The sequence below is a fragment of the Oryctolagus cuniculus genome, chromosome 13 (genome assembly GCF_051225735.1).
Source record: "Oryctolagus cuniculus isolate XC-2025 breed Fujian yellow rabbit chromosome 13, ASM5122573v1, whole genome shotgun sequence".
NCBI classification, from domain to species: Eukaryota; Metazoa; Chordata; class Mammalia; order Lagomorpha; family Leporidae; genus Oryctolagus; species Oryctolagus cuniculus.
Genome location: NC_142879.1, coordinates 12,714,595 through 12,733,875, shown reverse-complemented (window position 1 = coordinate 12,733,875; position 19,281 = coordinate 12,714,595). Strand labels below are relative to the sequence as shown.

Here is a 19,281-nt window from a genome sequence, read left to right as displayed (position 1 = left end):
AGCAGGGAGCTGAATTGAAAGTGGAGCAGCTGGCCCTCAAACTGTCACCCACGTGGGAAGCCTGTATCTGTCGCAGGCAGCAGCTTTTCCCACTAAAGCACAACATTGGCCGCAGTGCCCAGATTTTTTTTTTTAAATGTATGCCATTAGTCATTTTATTTTCCCAAAATTTGAGTCACTATTCCCCAGTCTTAATCCTTGCTTCTCAGGTACAAAGAGATCAAAGATCTTCCCAGCGTCCCACTGTGGGTGCTGCATATAGATTCTAGCATTAGGGGTAAGAATAACAAGTATCATGTAATTAGCATCTCTTTGAAGTGGAGGCCCTCACTGTGCTGGGTAGCTCTAGCAGTCTTTTGTGACAGTTACTATCAGACAGTCATGGGTAAGAACCCTTCTTTCTTAACCTCTCAGCTTTATAGAATTTTGTTTACGGTTGACACCACTGACAACAACTTGATGTTTAGTCTCTCTTATGAACAAGATCCTGGGTAGCTAGGTTCTGTTTATCCCTCATTGACAGATTGGATTGGATCTGATTATTGATCTAGTCCCAGGTTGGGAGGGAGGTATTTGATGATCAGGAGTCTGTGTCAATAACATTTGAGCAACAAAGAGGTTTTAGAGGGAGTTGTTACTATGCTAATTTTACCTGGATTCCATTTTTAAACTTAACTTTATCTATTCTGTAAGCGTGAGTCATCATCTCAAAGTGCCAGGCCACTATTATCTTGCTAGAAATTGTAATTTTGTGGACTTCTGACAGGAAATTAACACAAAACTCAAAAAGGAAAATATATTAAAAAAACAGCAAGAATATAACAGATTGAGTTTGCCTATAAGTATAGCAGGAAAGGTTTATTAATCACATAGTGATGTCAGATTTGGAAGACTCTCAAAGTTAGAAAAGCCTAAAAACAATGACTGTAGTACAGTGTAAAAACAGGTACTTCGTTGTTTGGTTATTTGTGTTGTATAATAATAAAAGACACTCTGCTGTATGGTAGTCTTATATTTGGAAAACTCTGAAAATTAAGTCAATTTAATGTGAATTTTTTTTAGAAAAACTATAGTTCCTAACATGTGACAACCCCTTTTACTCAGTGCAAGGCTGGAAACCCTTGAATCCTGGTGTCCTTTGCATAATTTTTAGTGCCAGTGTTTCCAACTATATCTGGTTATGATGAGAACAGATTTTTATGGAATTCATAAAAAAGATCACCTTGCCACAAAAAATGAAAAATCTTAATAAAGGTTTTTGAATTTTAGAGGAACTAAGTAAAGGAGAAAAGGTAAATGGTATTTTACCAAAACACTAAAACCATAGAAATAGCAGAAAAAAATTTCCTGAATCTTGAGATGATTGAAATACAGGACCAGCAATAATTTAAATAAAGGACATAGAAATCCACGAATTTCATTAAATAATTGTCTCATAAAACTTCTTATTACTCTCCATTAGTAGCTTTATGGATTTTTCTTTTTTTTTTTTTTTCCTCTTCAGAGTTCTGGAAATTTTTATCTAGTGCATTGATCTTAAAGCAATCAGAAACCTGCAATCTGACTGCAAGTATTTTCAAAAGGGGACAGAATTGTAAGCGACAAAAGGTTTATAGTAGCCATGGATAAAATTATAAAACTCAGCAGTTGAGAAGGATAGCCAGTTATATTCATTGCACACCTCATTTTAGAAAGCACTTGAAGGATCTTACAAAATCTGGATCCCTTTTGTGCTTCTGTGTCTGGCAAGGGCAGCCTCAGAGATCACTGCAAAGTTTCTGGCTTCATTTTCAAGACAGCAGTCTTAACTCTGTCAAGGATCAGCTCTCCTGAGCAGTCAGAACTTTCCAGATTCATTGATGGGGCTCCCGTATTCAAAATAAGCCCTTTATGGTGATTCCATGGAAGCCAGCAACCAAGGACTTAATCAACTGGGAGCTGTAGGCTCTTCAATTCTGTTTCTTTAGGGAGTATTGGAAAGCAACCAGGGACCTTCAGGTGAATTCTTAAGGGACCCATGGACACAGTTGTCCTGGGGCGGGGATGTTCTGTACTTCTGGAGGGTCCTGTTAGAGGATGGGGGACTGGAGTGGAAAGAGCCACTAGTGCCAATAAATGGCCGCCAAGTTCAGGCAGCTGAAGGTTAGTGTGCAGTGTTGTCCTCATGTGCCTTCTGCATAAAGGGGTGCAGGACTTGTCAGGAAAAGAAAGGTACGAGTAAAGACAGTTTCTTCTAGGGTTCATACTACAGGGGAGGTGAAGTTTCCAGGCTTGAATTGTCCATCTATGCCAGTAAGAGATATGGAGAGCTGAAAGAAGGATGCAGAGAAAGTAGCAAGTGCAGAGTGTGTGGTCCCCATGTCCACTAAGAACTGTTTTGTTGCCTAGATCACCCAAGATGACCCAAAGCTCAGCTGTGGAGGTAGAAAGTGCAGGAGAGGCATTGGGTTCCTTGTCATCGAGTGTAGTGTAGGGGCATTTGCGATTCCCCTGAATTAGCTCATGGTTGTCCCTGGTTGCAGAATGACGCTCTCACATGGAGAGAAGGACAGTGGTACTTCCAGTGTCCCTGGGCTTAAAATCAGGTAGGGGTCAGGAAGCGAGGTTTGGCAGTCCTGACTCATGTGTTTCCCCAGTTGATGGCAGCAGAAGCAAGTATGAGGTGCCCTGGCAGGCACTGGTCCCATAACCATTGTCTGCCCCATAGGTCCCTTGGTGGTCAAGGAACTACTGGTGACAGCTCCATGTAGATGGACTGTCATTTCTCCCTCATATATTTTTCCCTTTCAGTCTTTGAGGTTACCTCATGGGTTTTAAAGACCCTGAAGCCTGAATTGGTTAAATGAGGATTTAACCTTGTGGTCCACAATCGAATTTTTTTTAAAGATGTATTTATTTATTTATTTGAAAGTCAGAGTTACAGAGAGAGCGAGGAGTAAGAGAGATCTTCCATCTGCTGGTTCACTCCCCAAGTGACCACAACCACCAGAGCTGAGCCAGACCAAAGCCAGGAACCAGGAGCTTCTTCTGGGCCTCCCACATGGGTACAGAGGCCCAAAGACTTGGGCCATCTTCCGCTACTTTCCCAGGCCATAAGCAGAGGCCTGGATCAGAAGTGGAGCAGCTGGGACTGAAACCAGTGTCCATATGGGGTGCTGTCACTGCAGACTGTGGCTTAACCTGCTATGCCACAGCACAGGCCTCTGTGGAGTAATTTTTTAGGTTTTTTTCCCCCCCTGATATCTGGGGAAGCCTGACTGATGACAGGAAAGCCAAGATGGCGAGGGCTTTCTGAATTTCAGGATACATGTTATTGTGTTTATGTGTGACCTCAGCTGGTCTAGATGGAAGTATGGTGGTTTGGGATAGCACCTTGAAGTCTTGAACATAAGCGACCTCAGACCTTTTGGAAAGATTTTGACAGAACAGATCGAGCTGAAGGACCGTGTTTCAGTGAGAGTTATGTTCAAGGCCCAGGCCTCCCAGTTTATTTTGCAAAGAAAAGCTAAATGCTTCTTTTTCAGGGTCTGAGGATCCAGCTGATCCTAATTCTTTAGGATGCATCCTAGGGGTGAATCATGAGGGTTGGAAGGCAGTGGTCCCATTCCTAAAATAAAATGGCCCAACTGAGAGGTCAAACAGCCCAACTAAGGTGTGACCAGTACAAACCCTTTCTGTGGTGTCCCACTGGAAAGGAGAGACTCCATTTAAATGGGTGTCCTCTTTAATGAGGATATTCCTTCCACTGGAGAGAACCAGTAATGCCTCTTTGTCTATCAGAAAGCCCAATACTTTCCCCTTAAGAGGGAAGGTGTCTGACGTTGGTAGCTAATCCAGGTCCAGAAGAAAGGGGCAAAACCTTTTACTCAACTTTAAAGTGTCAAATCTTTCAGGCTAGGATTTCTCCAAGTGGAGTGATTGGCTGAAAAAGGGGGAGGAGTAGGCTTTAGATCTCTGTGAAGGACAATGGGAAGCTGTTAAGGTGGCACAGAAAGAAGGGTAGTCCTCACTCCTGAAGGCAGTGGATACTGGGTGTCTGCAAACAAGGAACTTTGGATTCCACTGGGACTTGCCCAGGCCAGGAATCATCAGTTGTCCCTGCATGGGTGCATTGTTAATCCAGGACCAGAGATCAAGGAGAAAAGAAGAGCTGAGAATGACCAGGGGTCAATGGTGAGTGTAGATTTGCCTGGAATAGCTGCTGCTGCCTACTTGTACTACATGTTGGAGGTTCCCAGCCATCTGATGAAAGTCTGCATACAGGCTACCAAAATGTCACCAGTTGATATTTGTCACCAGTTGAGGTTGATGCTACAGATAATGAAAGAATTTATCAGATAGAGTGAATAATTTAGTTTGTCCATGCGGCAAAGGAGCAGCAGGCAGGAGAGCCATACTTACTGCTGCAGCATGGACCATGATCCAAGGCATGCACCTGTAAGGGAGTCCCTTCATGATTAGGATGAGTTTTCTTGCAGTCCAGCAGGTTTTCCCAGTGTGCTGGAGAGCTTCTGCCGCTGTTAGCTAGGGATTTTCCTGCCCTCTGGTGCCCCAGAGCAACCAGATTAGACATCCTGTGACCTTCAGATGCTGGTAGTCTAACAAGAAAGGTATTAAGGAAGTTGTTTGAAAATTATTTATGGAAACTTAAAATATATTCATATTTTGTTGTAGTGTTAATTGTCCATTGTGTTCCAGGCTGGGATTTTGTTTATCAAAGTGGCTACATACTGACATTTTCATAAAACTCCCTGTTATTCAAAATGAACAGTTCCAGCTACCATGACAGATCAATAATTACAGTGTAGCACACTAGTTCAGTAAATAAATGTTTTGATTAAATATCACAAACACTTTCCAATCTTTATGTTCTTATGTTTGCTTGTTTTGCTTTAAAAGACAATTGCAGTTAGTTTTTTTTTCTTGTTATTTTATTTTATTTTAACTTTTATTTAATGAATATAAATTTCCAAAGTACGATTTATGGATTACAATGGCTTCCCCCCCATACCATCCCTCCCACCCACAACCCTCCCCTTTCCCACTCCCTCTCCCATTCCATTCACATCAAGATTCATTTTCGATTCTCTTAATATACAGAAGATCAGCTTAGTATACATTAAGTAAGGATTTCAACAGTTTGCTCCCACACAGAAACATAAAGTGAAAAATAATAGATGATTTTTTTTAAATGATGATGAAATCAGATCAGACCTATTGTCATGTTTAATCCCAGTGAGAGTCAAGTTGGGAGTTGATAATTTCTTTTTTTTTTTTTTTTACAGAGGATCAGTTTACTATGCATTAAGTAAAGATTTCAACAGTTTGCACCCCCATAGAAACACAAAGTGAAATATATTGTTTGAGTACTCGTTATAGCATTAAATCTCAATGCACAGCACATTAAGGACAGAGATCCTACATGAGGAGTAAGTGCACAGTGACTCCTGTTGTTGACTTTACAATTGACACTCCTGTCTATGGCATCAGTAATCTCCCTATGCTCCAGTCATGAGTTTCCAAGGCTATGGAAGCCCTCTGAGTTCTCCGATTCTTATCTTGTTTAGACAAGGTCATAGTCAAAGTGGAGGTTCTCTCCTCCCTTCAGAGAAAGGTACCTCATTCTTTGATGGCCCCATTATTTCCACTGGGATCACTCACAGAGATCTTTTGACAGAGTGTCTTGGCTTTCCATGCCTGAAATACTCTCATGGGCTTTTCAGCCAGATCCGAATGCCTTTAGGGCTGATTCTGAGGCCAGAGTGCAATTTAGGACATCTGCCATTCTATGAGTGTGCTGAGTATCTCACTTCCCATGTTGGATCACTCTCCTCTTTATTTATTCTATCGGTTAGTGTTAGCAGGTACTAGACTTGTTTATGTGCTCCCTTTGACTCTTAGTCCTTTCATTATGATCAATTGTGAACTGAAATTGATCACTTGGAATAGTGAGATGGCATTGGTACATGCCACCTTGATGGGATTGAATTGGAATCCCCTGGTATGTTTCTAACTCTACCATTTGGGTCAAGTCAGCTTGAGCATGTCCCAAATTATACATCTCTTCCCTCTCTTATTCCCACTCTTATGTTTAACAGGGATCACATTTCAGTTAATTTTCAACACTTAAGAATAACTGTGTATTAATTACAGAATTAAACCAGTCATATTAAGTAGAACAGACAAAAAAAACTACTAAGAGGGATAATGTATTAAGTTGTTCATTAACAGTCAGGGCTATGCTGATCAAGTCACCGTTTCCCATAGTGTCCATTTCACTTCACCAGGTTTCCTTTTTGGTGTTCAGTCAGTTGTCACTAATCAGGGAGAACATATGGTATTTGTCCCTTTGGGATTGGCTTATTTCACTCAGCATGATGTGTTCCAGATTCCTCCATTTTGTTGCAAATGACTGGATTTCGTTGTTTCTTACTGCGGTATAGTATTCTAAAGAGTACATATCCCATAATTTCTTTATGCAGTCTATCGTTGATGGGCATTTAGGTTCGTTCCAGGTCTTAGCTATTGTGAATTGAGCTGCAATAAACATTAGGCTGCAGACCGCTTTTTTGTTTGCTAATTTAAATTCCTTTGGGTAAATTCCAAGGAGTGGGATGGCTGGGTCGAACGGTAGGGTTATATTCAGGTTTCTGAGGAATCTCCAGACTGACTTCCATAGTGGCTTGACCAGTTTGCATTCCCACCAACAGTGGGTTAGTGTCCCTTTTCCCCACATCCTCTCCAGCATCCGTTGTTGGTAGATTTCTGCATGTGAGCCATTCTAACAGGGTGAGGTGAAACCTCATTGTGCTTTTGATTTGCATTTCCGTGATTGCTAATGACCTTGAACATTTTTTCATGTGTCTGTTGGCCATTTGGATTTCCTCTTTTGGAAAATGTCTATTGAGGTCCTTGGCCCATCTCTTAATTGGGTTGTTGGATTTGTTTTTGTGGAGTTTCTTGATCTCTTTGTAGATTCTGGTTATTAACCCTTTATCTGTTGCATGGTTTGCAAATATTTTTTCCCATTCTGTCGGTTGTCTCTTCACTCTCCTGACTGTTTCTTTTGCAGTACAGAAACTTCTCAATTTGATGCAATCCCAATAGTTGATTTTGGCTTTGACTGCCTGTGCCTCCCGGGTCTTTTCCAGGAATTCTTTGCCTGTGCCAATATCTTGAAGGGTTTCTCCAATGTTCTCTAGTAACTTGATGGTGTCAGGTCGTAGATTTAGGTCTTTAATCCATGTTGAGTGGATTTTTGTGTAAGGCGTAAGGTAGGGGTCTTGCTTCATGATTCTGCACGTGGAAATCCAGTTTTCCCAGCACCATTTATTGAATAGACTGTCCTTGCTCCAGGAATTGGTTTTAGATCCTTGATCAAATATAAGTTGGCTGTAGATGTTTGGGTTGATTTCTGGTGTTTCAATTCTGTTCCATTGGTCTTTCCATCTGTTTCTGTACCAGTACCATGCTGTTTTGATTACAACTGCCCTGTAGTATGTCCTGAAATCTGGTATTGTGATGCCTCCGGCTTTGTTTTTGTTGTACAAGATTGCTTTAGCTATTCGAGGTCTCTTGTGCCTCCATATAAATTTCAGCACCATTTTTTCCAGATCTGAGAAGAAGGTCTTCGGTATCTTGATTGGTATTGCATTGAATTTATAAATTGCTTTTGGGAGAATGGACATTTTGATGATATTGATTCTTCCAATCCATGAGCATGGAAGATTTTTCCATTTCTTGGTATCCTCTTCTATTTCTTTCTTTAAGGTTTTGTAATTTTCATCATAGAGATCTTTAACGTCCTTGGTTAAGTTTATTCCAAGGTATTTGATTGTTTGTGTAGCTATTGTGAATGGGATTGATCTTAGAAGTTCTTCCTCAGCCATGGCATTGTCTGTGTATACAAAGGCTGTTGATTTTTGTGCATTGATTTTATACCCTGCTACTTTGCCAAAATCTTCTATGAGTTCCAATAGTCTCTTAGTAGAGTTCTTTGGGTCCCCTAAATAAAGAATCATGTCATCTGCAAAGAGGGATAGTTTGAGTTCTTCCTTCCCAATTTGTATCCCTTTAATTTCTTTTTCTTGCCTAATAGCTCTTGCTAGAACCTCCAGAACTATATTGAATAGCAGTGGTGAGAGTGGACATCCCTGTCTGGTACCAGATCTCAGTGGAAATGCTTCCAACTTTTCCCCATTCAATAGGATGTTGGCTGTGGGTTTTTCATAGATTGCTTTGATTGTATTGAGGAATGTTCCTTCCAAACCCAGTTTGCTTAGAGTTTTCATCATGAACGGGTGTTGTATTTTATCAAATGCTTTCTCGGCATCTATTGAGAGAATCATATGGTTTTTCTTCTGCAGTCTGTTAATGTAGTGTATCACATTGATTGTCTTGTGCACATTAAACCATCCCTGCATACCAGGGATAAATCCCACTTGGTCTGGTGGATGATCTTTCTGATGTGTTGTTGCATTCTATTGGCGAGAATTTTATTGAGGATTTTTGCATCTATGTTCATCAGGGATATTGGTCTGTAATTCTCTTTCAGTGCTGCATCTTTTTCCGGCTTAGGAATTAAGGTGATGCTGGCTTCATAGAAATAATTTGGGAGGATTCTCTCTTCTTCGATTGTTCTGAATAGTTTGAGAAGAATTGGAGTTAGTTCTTCTTTAAATGTCTGGTAGAATTCAGCAGTGAATCCATCTGGTCCTGGGCTTTTCTTTGTTGGGAGGGCCTTTATTGCTGTTTCAATTTCTGTCTCAGTTATGGGTCTGTTTAGGTTTTCTATGTCTTCCTGGTTCAATTTAGGTAGGTTGCATGTGTCCAGGAATCTATCCATTTCTGATAGGTTTCCCTGTTTGCTGGCATACAAGTTCTTGTAGTAATTTCTGATGATTCTTTTTATTTCTGTGGTGTCTGTTGTTACATTTCCTTTTTCATCTCTGATTTTATTGATTTGGGTCTTTTCTTTTTTTAGTTAGTTGGGCCAATGGGGTGTCAATTTTGTTTATTTTTTCAAAAAAACAGCTCCGCGTTTGGCTGATTTTTTGGAATGTTTTTCTTGATTCAATCCTGTTGATTTCTTCTCTGATTTTAATTATTTCTCTTCTCCTACTAGATTTGGGTCTGGTTTGCTGTAGGTTTTCTAGATCCTTCAGGTGAATTGAAAGCTCATCTATTTGGTGCCTTTCAAATTTCTTGATGTAGGCACCTATTGATATAAACTTTCCTCTTAACACTGCTTTTGCTGTATCCCATAAGTTTTGGTATGTTGTGCTGTTATCCTCATTTACTTCCAGAAAGTTTTTGATTTCTCTTTTGATTTCTTCTATGACCCATTGTTCATTCAGGAGCATGTTGTTCAATCTCCATGTGTTTGCATATGCTCTAGGGATTCCTGAGTTGCTAATTTCCAACTTCATTCCTTTATGGTCTGAGAAGCTGCATGGTATGATTCTAATTCTTTTGAATTTGCTGAGACTTGCTTTATGGCCTAGTATGTGGTCGATCCTAGAGAAGGTTCCATGTACTGCTGAGAAGAATGTAAAATCTTTAGCTGTAGGATTGAAAGTTCTGTATATATCTGTTAGATCCATTTGGGCTATAGTGTCGTTTAAATCTACTGTATACTTGTTGATCTTCTGTCCTATTGATCTGTCTATTTCTGAGAGTGGAGTATTGAAGTCCCCTAGTACTATTGTATTGGGGTCTAAGTCTCCCTTTAAGTCCGTTAACAAATCTTTTAGATAAACCGGTGCCCTGTAGTTAGGTGCATATACATTGATAATTGTTATATCTTCCTGTTGAATTGATCCCTTAATCATTATGTAGTGTCCCTCTTTGTCTCTCTTAACGGTTTTTGTGGTAAAGTTTATGTTGTCTGATATTAAGATGGCTACGCCTGCTCTTTTTTCATTTCTGTTGGCATGGTATATCTTTTTCCAGCCTTTCACTTTCAGTCTGTATGGATCTTTGTTGGAAAGATGTGTTTCTTGTAAGCAGCAAATAGATGGGTTTTGTTCCTTAACCCAATCGGCCAATCGGTGTCTTTTAACTGGACAGTTCAGGCCATTAACGTTCAATGTGACTAATGATAAGTGGTAACTTTGCCCTGCCATTTGCCAAAGATAAGTTCTAATATATGCTTTCAATTCCCTGTGATCTTTTGCTGTGAGGTTTCCTTCCTTGGTTTCCTTTACCTTATTTCATATTGATGATCATGTTTCTTTGTTTCTGTGTGTAACACATCTTTAAGCATCTTTTGCAGGGCTGGACGAGTGGCAACAAATTCTTTCAATTTCTGTTTGCTATGAAAAGTCTTTATTTCACCTTCATTCACAAATGATAGCTTTGCAGGATATAATATTCTGGGCTGGCAGTTTTTCTCTCTTAGTACCTGGGCTATATCTCGCCATTCCCTCCTAGCTTGTAGAGTTTCTGATGAGAAGTCAGCTGTGAGTCTGATTGGAGATCCTCTGAGAGTAATCTGACGTTTCTCTCTTGCACATTTTAGGATCTTTTCTTTATGTTTCACTGTGGAGAGTTTAATTACAACGTGTCGTGGTGAGGATCTCTTTTGGTCGTGTTTATTAGGGGTTCTGTGAGCTTCCTGTACTAGGATTTCTCTGTCCTTCTCCAAACCTGGGAAATTTTCTGCTAATATCTCACTAAAAAGGCCTTCTAATCCTTTCTCCCTCTCCATGCCTTCAGGAACTCCTAGAACCCGAATGTTGGGTTTTTTAATAGTATCCTGAAGATTCCCAACAATATGTTTTAGATTTCTAATTTCCTCTTCTTTTCTTTGGTCTGACTGTATCCTTTCCTGTTCTCTGTCTTCTAAGTCCGATATTCTCTCTTCTGCTTCTCCCATTCTGTTTGTAAGGCTCTCTATTGTGTTTTTCATTTGATCTATTGAATTCTTCACTTCAGTCACTAACACAGTTTCCTGTTGTACTAGTTGTTTCGTTTCATTTTGATTCCTCCTTAATATTTCATTTTCACGAGAGAGATTTTCTATCTTGTCCATTAAGGATTTCTGTAGTTCAAGAATTTGTTTTTGAGAACTTCTTAATGTTCTTATCAATTTTTTGAGATCTGCTTCTTGCATTTCTTCTATCTCATCATCTTCATAATCTTGAATTGGGGTGTCTTTTTCATTTGAGGGTGTCATGGTGACTTCCTTGTTTTTATTACCTCGGTTTTTGCATTTGTTATTTGGCATATTGGAGATATTTGGTTTCTTCACTGTGGTGCTTTTTCTTGTTATACTATGACTCTAGATTAAGTGGACTATCTGTTTTTGATGGAGCCTTAGGGCTTGAGATGGGTGTGGCCTGACAGCTCTGTTTGGTGTGCCAAAGGTGACACTCCCAGGTTAGGCGTGGTAAACCTCTCTCTCTCTCTCTTTCTTTTTTTTTTTGATTCAAAAGGGAAGTTATTCTGCACAGCTGAATGAAGTTGGAGGTAGTTAGCAGGCAAATGATATACCCACAGGAGCCAGAGATTGGAAGCTCTTTCCCAAGGACCACACAGGGAATCTATTCGGCCCTCAGAGTGGGCTCAAATTCTCCTTCAGTCTCCCACTGGGTTGCCAAAGTTACGGAATTGTAGCGTCTCTGGAGAGTGCTCACGTGAATTCTGTGAGTTCTCTCCCCCACCGTCTCTTTTTTCACAGTCTCAGTTCAGTAGCACCACAAATTTACTAGGTCCTAAACTCCTGTTAATTCGCCCCGCCCAAAGTCAGGTTTTTCTGCTAGGCTCAGGGCCGGTGCAGACCTGAGGTCGCTCTGCTTATGACGTATGTCCAAGATGGCGCCTGCTCTTTGTCTTGTTCGCCCTTGAGAGGTGAGCGGAGAGAGAGAAACCCGTGTCTGTACCAGTCACCTTTTTTTTTTTTCTCTCTCTCTCTTCCAGTTAGCCTGCTGAACTTTCCCCCCCACCCGGGGGTCGTTCCCTCTAGTCTCCTCTCTCCTCTTGCCTGCCGGTGTCTCGGGCTATTGAGGTTCGGCTCACCTCGCGTTCCAGCGCTGGTGTGTTGAGTCTGCCGCTGGTGTCCCGAACTGTGGGCTCCCACGCTCTCCACGCAGGTCTGCTCCCCTTCCAGCGCCGATCTGTGCACTCGGAGCCCTGGACGTCCCAAGTCTCCCCGCTGTTGTCTGTGTGGCACGCACTCCCCTTCGAGCACTGGCGCGCAGACCCTGCGGCTTCCGCGGCTCGGTCCCACGGCTCAGCTTCCGCGCGGTGGGCGACCTTGTTCTCCCAGTAGGTCCTCCGATTCACGGCCAGTTGATCCAGAAGAGTTTCCTCTGCAATATTTTCCTGGTTCTTTTTTCTGAGGCTACCGTAACTCCCCTTTTATTAAACTAAATTTTCCCGGACTATCAGTGCGCGCCCTCACTATTCCGCCATCTTGGCTCCGCCTCCAGTTAGTTTAAGTGTTCTCTGGTAGTGTCTGAATTAGACTATATGGTGTATTTTTCATCTTTGTATTGGTTAACATAACAGGGCATATAAAATATTTATTTTACATATCTCCACATTTATCCTTCACATCAGAATACAAAGTAATTGTAGAAATATTTTAAATAGAACAAACTGCATTATTTTTTAATCACTTGACTATGATCCTAGTCACAAGGGAAAAGAGGCTTACAATGTCACTTTATTTCTAAAATGTTCTACATTCAAAAAACATTTAGCCCATACTTAGACTAGAAATAGCTTTACAGTATTAGTATTAAATTAAAATTAAATCTATTAGACAACCAAATTTGCTAACATAAAATATTATAACTGAGTACCAATAATACTTTAGAGATATCAAGGGCACTGCAATACACTATTTCATTGTATGAATGTTACTTAGCTTCAGGTTTTCACTAGGTGGCAGGCTTAGCTAATGCATTGTTTCTCAGTATAAAATAACAAATGGTTTAGCTTCATGTAAATAGAAAGAAATGTAAGCGTATCAGTTAAATTTTGTTGTCCTATCTAATTTCAACTCTAAAAGTTACCCAAGTACAATGACTGAATCACTCTATCATATGTCATTTTCCCTAAGCCCTCAGATGTATCAGATATTACATACGGGTGTATTTCTGCTTGGTATATGTTAGAAAAGGATTACAAATAAAAGAATCCAAATAATCACAAAATTATTGAAAGTTCAAATAATGGTATATATAAAAAGTAAATACTGTTTTTTCAGGGAAATAAAAAGGTTTTAAAACATGAAAAGAATTGTCGCTTAGTAGCTTTTTTAAAATTAATTTATTTACTGGAAAGAGTTACACAGGGAGAGAAGGAGAGGCAGAGAGAGAGAGAGTCTTCCATCCACTGGTTCACTCCCCAATTGGTCGTAATGGCTGGAGCTGCGCCAATCCAAAGCCAGAAGAAAGGAGCTTCCTCCAGGTTTACCCACGCAGGTGCAGGGGCCCAAGCACTCGGGTCACTTTCCACCGCTTTCCCAGATCGTAGCAGAGAGCTGGATCGGAAGTGGAGCAGCCGAGGCTCAAGCCATATGGGATGCAGGCACTGCAGGGAGCAGCTTTACCCACTACCCACTACACCACAGCACCGGCCCCCCAGTAGCTGTTTTCTTTGTAAATTCCTTCTCTTGCCATCTATCTCATCATGGCCCCACATGTATCTCACGAGCTATCCATTCACTAGTCTTTTAAAAGTACTTAATCTAGGAGCTTTCATTGAATCACAGTGTCATCAGTAGGAAAATAAACAGCCTTATAACTTGTGAATTTTTACTGTTTCCTCTATTAGTTGTTAGAATGTTTAAGCATAGGAATTTCACTTTCTACATCTTTGTATTTCCTGGAGTTCAGAAATTTCTGAAAGACAAAACTGAATCAGTTGTTAAATTAGCTATTAAATATTACCCTCAAAACATACAAATACTAGTGAAATTATGTCCTAACAATCAGTATTTATGAGTTAGAGAGTAGAGTTTACAAAATGTTGTGTTTTTAGAGTAGAGTTGATTTTAACACATGAAACTGAACATGCTGCTAGATACTCTAACAATTTATAATCTGTTTCTATTGAGTTTTCTTTCCAATGTTCTGCCTATTTCTTTAGGATAGGGTAAGCTGAGGCTTTAGAACCTGAGTGGTAGAGTATGAGTCTGGCTCTGCCAACCACTGGAATCTCACCGTGAATATGTTGCTTCATTGCTCTGTACTTGTTTCCACATTGTTAAACTGACAGCTGTAGACAGATCAGAGCAGTATTTTGAGATTAGAGGAGGTAATGTGTGGCCCTCTTGTTTTCCAGCCTAAGTTGGAAACTGTTGTGATCCAAAGAAGTCAGACCAATAGAGATCAAAACATCAGGCAGGAGGTTGTGACTTTGGTGTGTGGTGATTGTGGCTTCTTAACTCTACCCTGGAAAATAGTGGTCAAGGCCCTTGCTCTGTAGGGCTGGGCCTACTTCATGGCCTGGCATGGAGAAGTCTGAAGATTCTGCAGATATAGCATCAGGATTGAGCCCCATGATTCCAGGTAGAGAGGAGGGGTACAGATGGAAACACACAATAGGGAGGCTCCTGCCTGATGCAGCGAACTTACATTGACAGGGGTAGACATTTGGTGCAGCAGATAAGACACAGCTTGGGCCATTCACATTCCATATTGAAGTGCCTGAGTTTCAATCCTTTCCCTGGTTCTGATTCCAGTTCCCTGCTAATGTAGTTCCTGGAAGGCAGCAGGTGATGGCTCAAGTACTTTGGTCCCTGCTGCTCACCTATAACTCCTGGATTGAGTTCCTGGCTCCTGGCTTCTTAATGATGCAGCCCTGGCTGCTGTAGGCTTGTAGACAATGAACTAGTCGATTGAAGATCTGCCTATTTCTGTCTGCGTCTTTCTATCCCTTTGCTTTTCAAATAAATGAATGCATACATAAATAGCCAAAAATGAAATAGAATAAATACCTCTTAGAATGATCATCTATAAAGTTTAGATAGTGATTTTTTATTCTAAAAAAACAAGAAAGGGAAAAGACAAAAAGGAGAACATTAGGTCAGTTAATTTTTCTTTTGAGAAGTACAGAATATAAATGAGATTCATTGTCTAAATGAGGCTATAGGGCTTTGTGTTCATTGATCTATTTTGGTACTATTATTTATTCATCTGTGTTCCTACCATCAGAGATGACTGAATATGGTTTGTAACAAACCATGCTATGATAAATATCTTTAGTGACATTGTTATTTTTAAATATTTCTTAATAAATACATTTGAAACTCCCATATGGTGTGAAATGTGGCAGTTTGTGGCATTTCCTTGGCTTACCAGATGGAATTTCCTGGCCCCAAAGTCAACTGATTTTTTTTTCCATCAGATCACTCTTCTAATTTTTTAAATTTCTGAAAAACAGGAAGATTAATTTATTCATTCTCATTTGTGACATTTGTGTAAAAAGAACAGAGCTCCTAAAGGAATGCAGATAATGCAGCTTCTTCATAAACCCATCTTGTTACATTGCTGCATCTTCTTCATCAAGATTTTAATCTAAACTTTGTATTCCCACACACAAACAAGAATTCAAACATTTTTAATAAAACTTTATAATTAAAAGAATATAAAGTGCAGTGGTAGGCACAGAGAAGAAAACTTAACCTTTCTGATGTCACAATTTAGTAGCACTGAGGTATGGATAAAACCTACCAGAATATATGGCAAAAAGTCATTCAGTAGACACTATAAATCAAATTTCTTAAGAAACCCAATTTGAGCTGGTGCCGCAGCTCAATAGGCTAATCCTCTGCCTTGCGGCGCCGGCACACTGGGTTCTAGTCCCGGTTGGGGTGCTGGATTCTGTCCCGGTTGCTCCTTTTCCAGGCCAGCTCTCTGCTATGGCCCGGGAGTGCAGTGGAGGATGGTCCAAGTCCTTAGGCCCTGCACCCGAGTGGGAGACCAGGAGAAGCACCTGGCTCCTGCCTTCGGATCAGCGCGGTGCGCTGGCCGCAGCGGCCATTGGAGGGTGAACCAACGGCAAAGGAAGACCTTTCTCTCTGTCTCTCTCTCTCACTGTCCACTCCGCCTGTCAAAAAAAAAAAAAAAAAAAAAAGAAAGAAAGAAAGAAACCCAATTGGAGAGTGATTCTGACTTTAAAATATTTTTAAATTTTCATCTCAAGGTCACAGAAATATTGAAAACAGTAATCAATTGTACAAAAATTTACATTTTTAAAAAATTTCAACAATCAGCATTATAATTTGTTTACATCAGGAAATATAATAATAGTTCTCAAAATGGAGATGGAGTTTTATAACCCTGGTTACGTTTCTTCTTTTAAAGACTGAATTTCATAAAATACCTGGTACCACATCTTCAAAGGAGGCCTGCATGTTAGGCTGCTTAGGTGTCTAAGAGGGCACACAGATTTCCGAGGATTCTGCCAGTGTCACCTGGCCTGCTCTCCCCCAGAGAGCGAGCCCTGCTGGCAAATCCTCAGTGAGCACCAAGGTGTCAGACGTGAGGAAGGGCAAAAGCCCTCTTGTCATGCCAGGATTCAGGGGCAGGACTCCCATCCATAAAACACACATTCCTATGCTTGTGTAAGGTGTCAGGGAGACCCCAGCACAAGGAGGGAACAGCACCCTGTCGACGGGAACCTGCAGAACTTGAGGAAAACAGTAGCTGATTTGTTAATGAACCACAGAAAGACTGTTTCTCTCCTGCCTGTTTTCAGTCATTTGTAGTCCCTGAGGTTGGTTCAGTCAAGGGTAGGAATTTGAAGTGGCCATAACTGAAGGACAAACTGCAAGAGAGCCAAAGCTGAGTATTATAGGAATCCCAAAAGATTTGAACCAGGTAAGTGTCAGATAAGCAACTGCAAAAATCAGATCAGCAACTGCAAAAGTAAAAGGGCATTAACTGTGCTATGATCCTCTTCCTCCAAGGGAAAACCTTGTGTGTGGGGGGGGGCGCTGTATACACATACATATGTGCACATGTGTACATATTGTGTACTGCTGTGGGGGAAAAGCAAGTGTGAAAATTTCTCAGAACACCCTGCAAAATACTGCCCATGCTTTGACTTGGGCCCCAATTGATTACAGTGAGATTTTATTTAAATTGAGATTTTTTTTCTCCTTAGAATTCCATTGTAGCAAGTTTTGACATTTAGAAAATTGTATATTATGGGAACATGGAGACAGGACTTCACATTCACTTAATGGATGAGAAGCTCATCATGTGAATTTTTTGCCGATTAGCATGTTCCTGTTATAAATTTCTGTTTTAATTTCATCCACACAGTAATCTTATAACTACTTAAATCAGCTTTATGAAATTTTCTTCTATACTTTTCCATAACTGCAGAGCAGAAATGTCTAATAAAAGCCAAATTAGGGAATTTACTTTTCTTATTGTGCTAAAATGTTGGTTAAAATATTCTTTGGAAAATAGTGTTCCATTTTTCTTGCATTGTACAGAACATTTTATGTGGCACTGCCTGCTGTTGTAATTGGGTACAGTTTTATGCCTAAGGCTAGGAATCACTCACTCATAAATATGTTGTTATAAAAAAGACCATATTGGATTGTTAGTGTAATGCCAATGTTTTTTTCTGAAATGTAGGTTGTTTTCCAGTCTCAGTATTATCACAGAACTCACTCACCCTGCCAACATGAGATTCATGCAATTCAGAGCCAAAGACTGTTACTCTCTTGCTCTTTCAAAACTGGAAAAGGTAAGACCTCAGATGTTAATAAGTTGAATTTAACCATTTTGGTTCAAAAGATAACTCAGATAGATAGATAGATAGATAGATAGATAGATAGATAGATAGATAGAATATCATAAGATTAACATGTTCTTTTGAATTCTTATTTGGTATTAAAATCGTAATTCATAGTTTAAGAAAATGTGAATTAATAGATTTTAAGCACTTATATTACAAGTGAATATGAAGGAGACTTTTTATGATTATCATTAATCATAAATTGAAAACATGACTTATGAGAGAATTAAATGCAACAGAATGTTATGCTTATTGATAGTGTCAGTAACATTACAAGTGACTAGCTGTGTTGTGAAGTCTTTGCTGTTTTCCAAACTCCTGAAGGTCTTAGGAAAGTTACAGGCACTGTTGAAAGCTGCTTCCAAAGGTCAACAGCACAGCCTGAGACAAAGCCAAGTTTACCCCTTACCTAAGTCACAGTGACTGCCCCTCCAGAGAGTTTTGGCAACACTTCAGGGAGGGCTAAACAAGCGTGACATTTGTTGAGAACTGGAAATATGATTTAATGGAGGTTTTCCAAAGTGAGTACTTGGTTCAGGATTGGGAAGAGATCAGGATAGTGCTACCGGAGACAGTGGAATTACAAAGTTGTGCTATGTAGACAGAAAGGCATGGTTTCCATGTGCAGAATCCAGGCTGAAAGTAAGGGCATAAGGGCATGGTTTTTCCTTAGTTTTCACCTGCTATCAATACACTGGGAGAGTTGGATGTAATAGAAAATGATAAAACTTGAATGTAATAGGAAAAGAAAAAGGATATACATGTAAATATGTGTTAAATCTCTGCTGTCTTCATCGTTGTTATGAGGTAAAGAAAATGATACCTTCCTTTTCTTGATGAGTTCTTTTTTTGTTGAACCATTTTGATTCTGTCATTCCAGATACTGTCCTAATTCCCATAGGACATCTGGTTGAGGAAGGTGGCTTCCACACTCTCCTCTGTTGATTTCCATCTTTAAAGCTGGTCCTGTATACTACATTAGTTGAGGCTCACCATACTGCTTTATGGGCATAGAAAAATCACTGTAACAATTTGCTTCCAGATATGGAAGCTGACTTGGAGGTTAGTTAAACAACCTTTTCAAGATTGTACAACTGTCAAACCAGTGCAATAAAGGAAACTTAAGGCCATTAACATTCTGACAGAACTCTTCCATTAGGCACCACCTCTTGCACGACACAGAAAGTGTGGCAAGCAGGGCTCAAAAATGACTCCTCATCTACAAGCAAACCAGTCATTAGGAGTCCCACTGAGATTGGTGCTGGCATGAGACAGTACAGCATCCCCTATGACAGTTGAAGCAGACTCATCTAGTGGTAAAGAAGCTGGGATCTGGAGTCAGACTTCTTGAAATCTCTAAGACTTGAGAAATGAACCCTGTAAAAATTATGAATACATTCATAGTCCTGGTATTCTTACCTAGGAAATAATGGTAGAATGTGAATTATAAGGTCATTGCAAAGATCACACCAAATATTCAATGCAGAACACTTAGCACAAAATTTGACATATAATTAG

At 40.1% G+C, this 19,281-nt stretch overlaps 1 protein-coding gene across 6 annotated transcripts in view; it reads left to right on the top strand.

Annotated features, from left to right (window-relative positions):
- Positions 1-19,281, top strand: part of KCNT2 (potassium sodium-activated channel subfamily T member 2) — a 409,716-nt gene that overhangs the window by 336,106 nt on the left and 54,329 nt on the right. For all 6 annotated transcript variants that reach the window (XR_016219489.1, XM_089312023.1, XM_051820440.3 and 3 more), the window contains one exon: positions 17,601-17,712. Coding sequence is in view for 5 of the 6 variants with exons in the window: in XM_089312023.1 (XP_089168149.1) it covers positions 17,601-17,712 (112 nt within the window). In the remaining variant the exon portion in view is untranslated. Of the gene's footprint in view, positions 1-17,600; positions 17,713-19,281 lie in introns of those variants that run through there.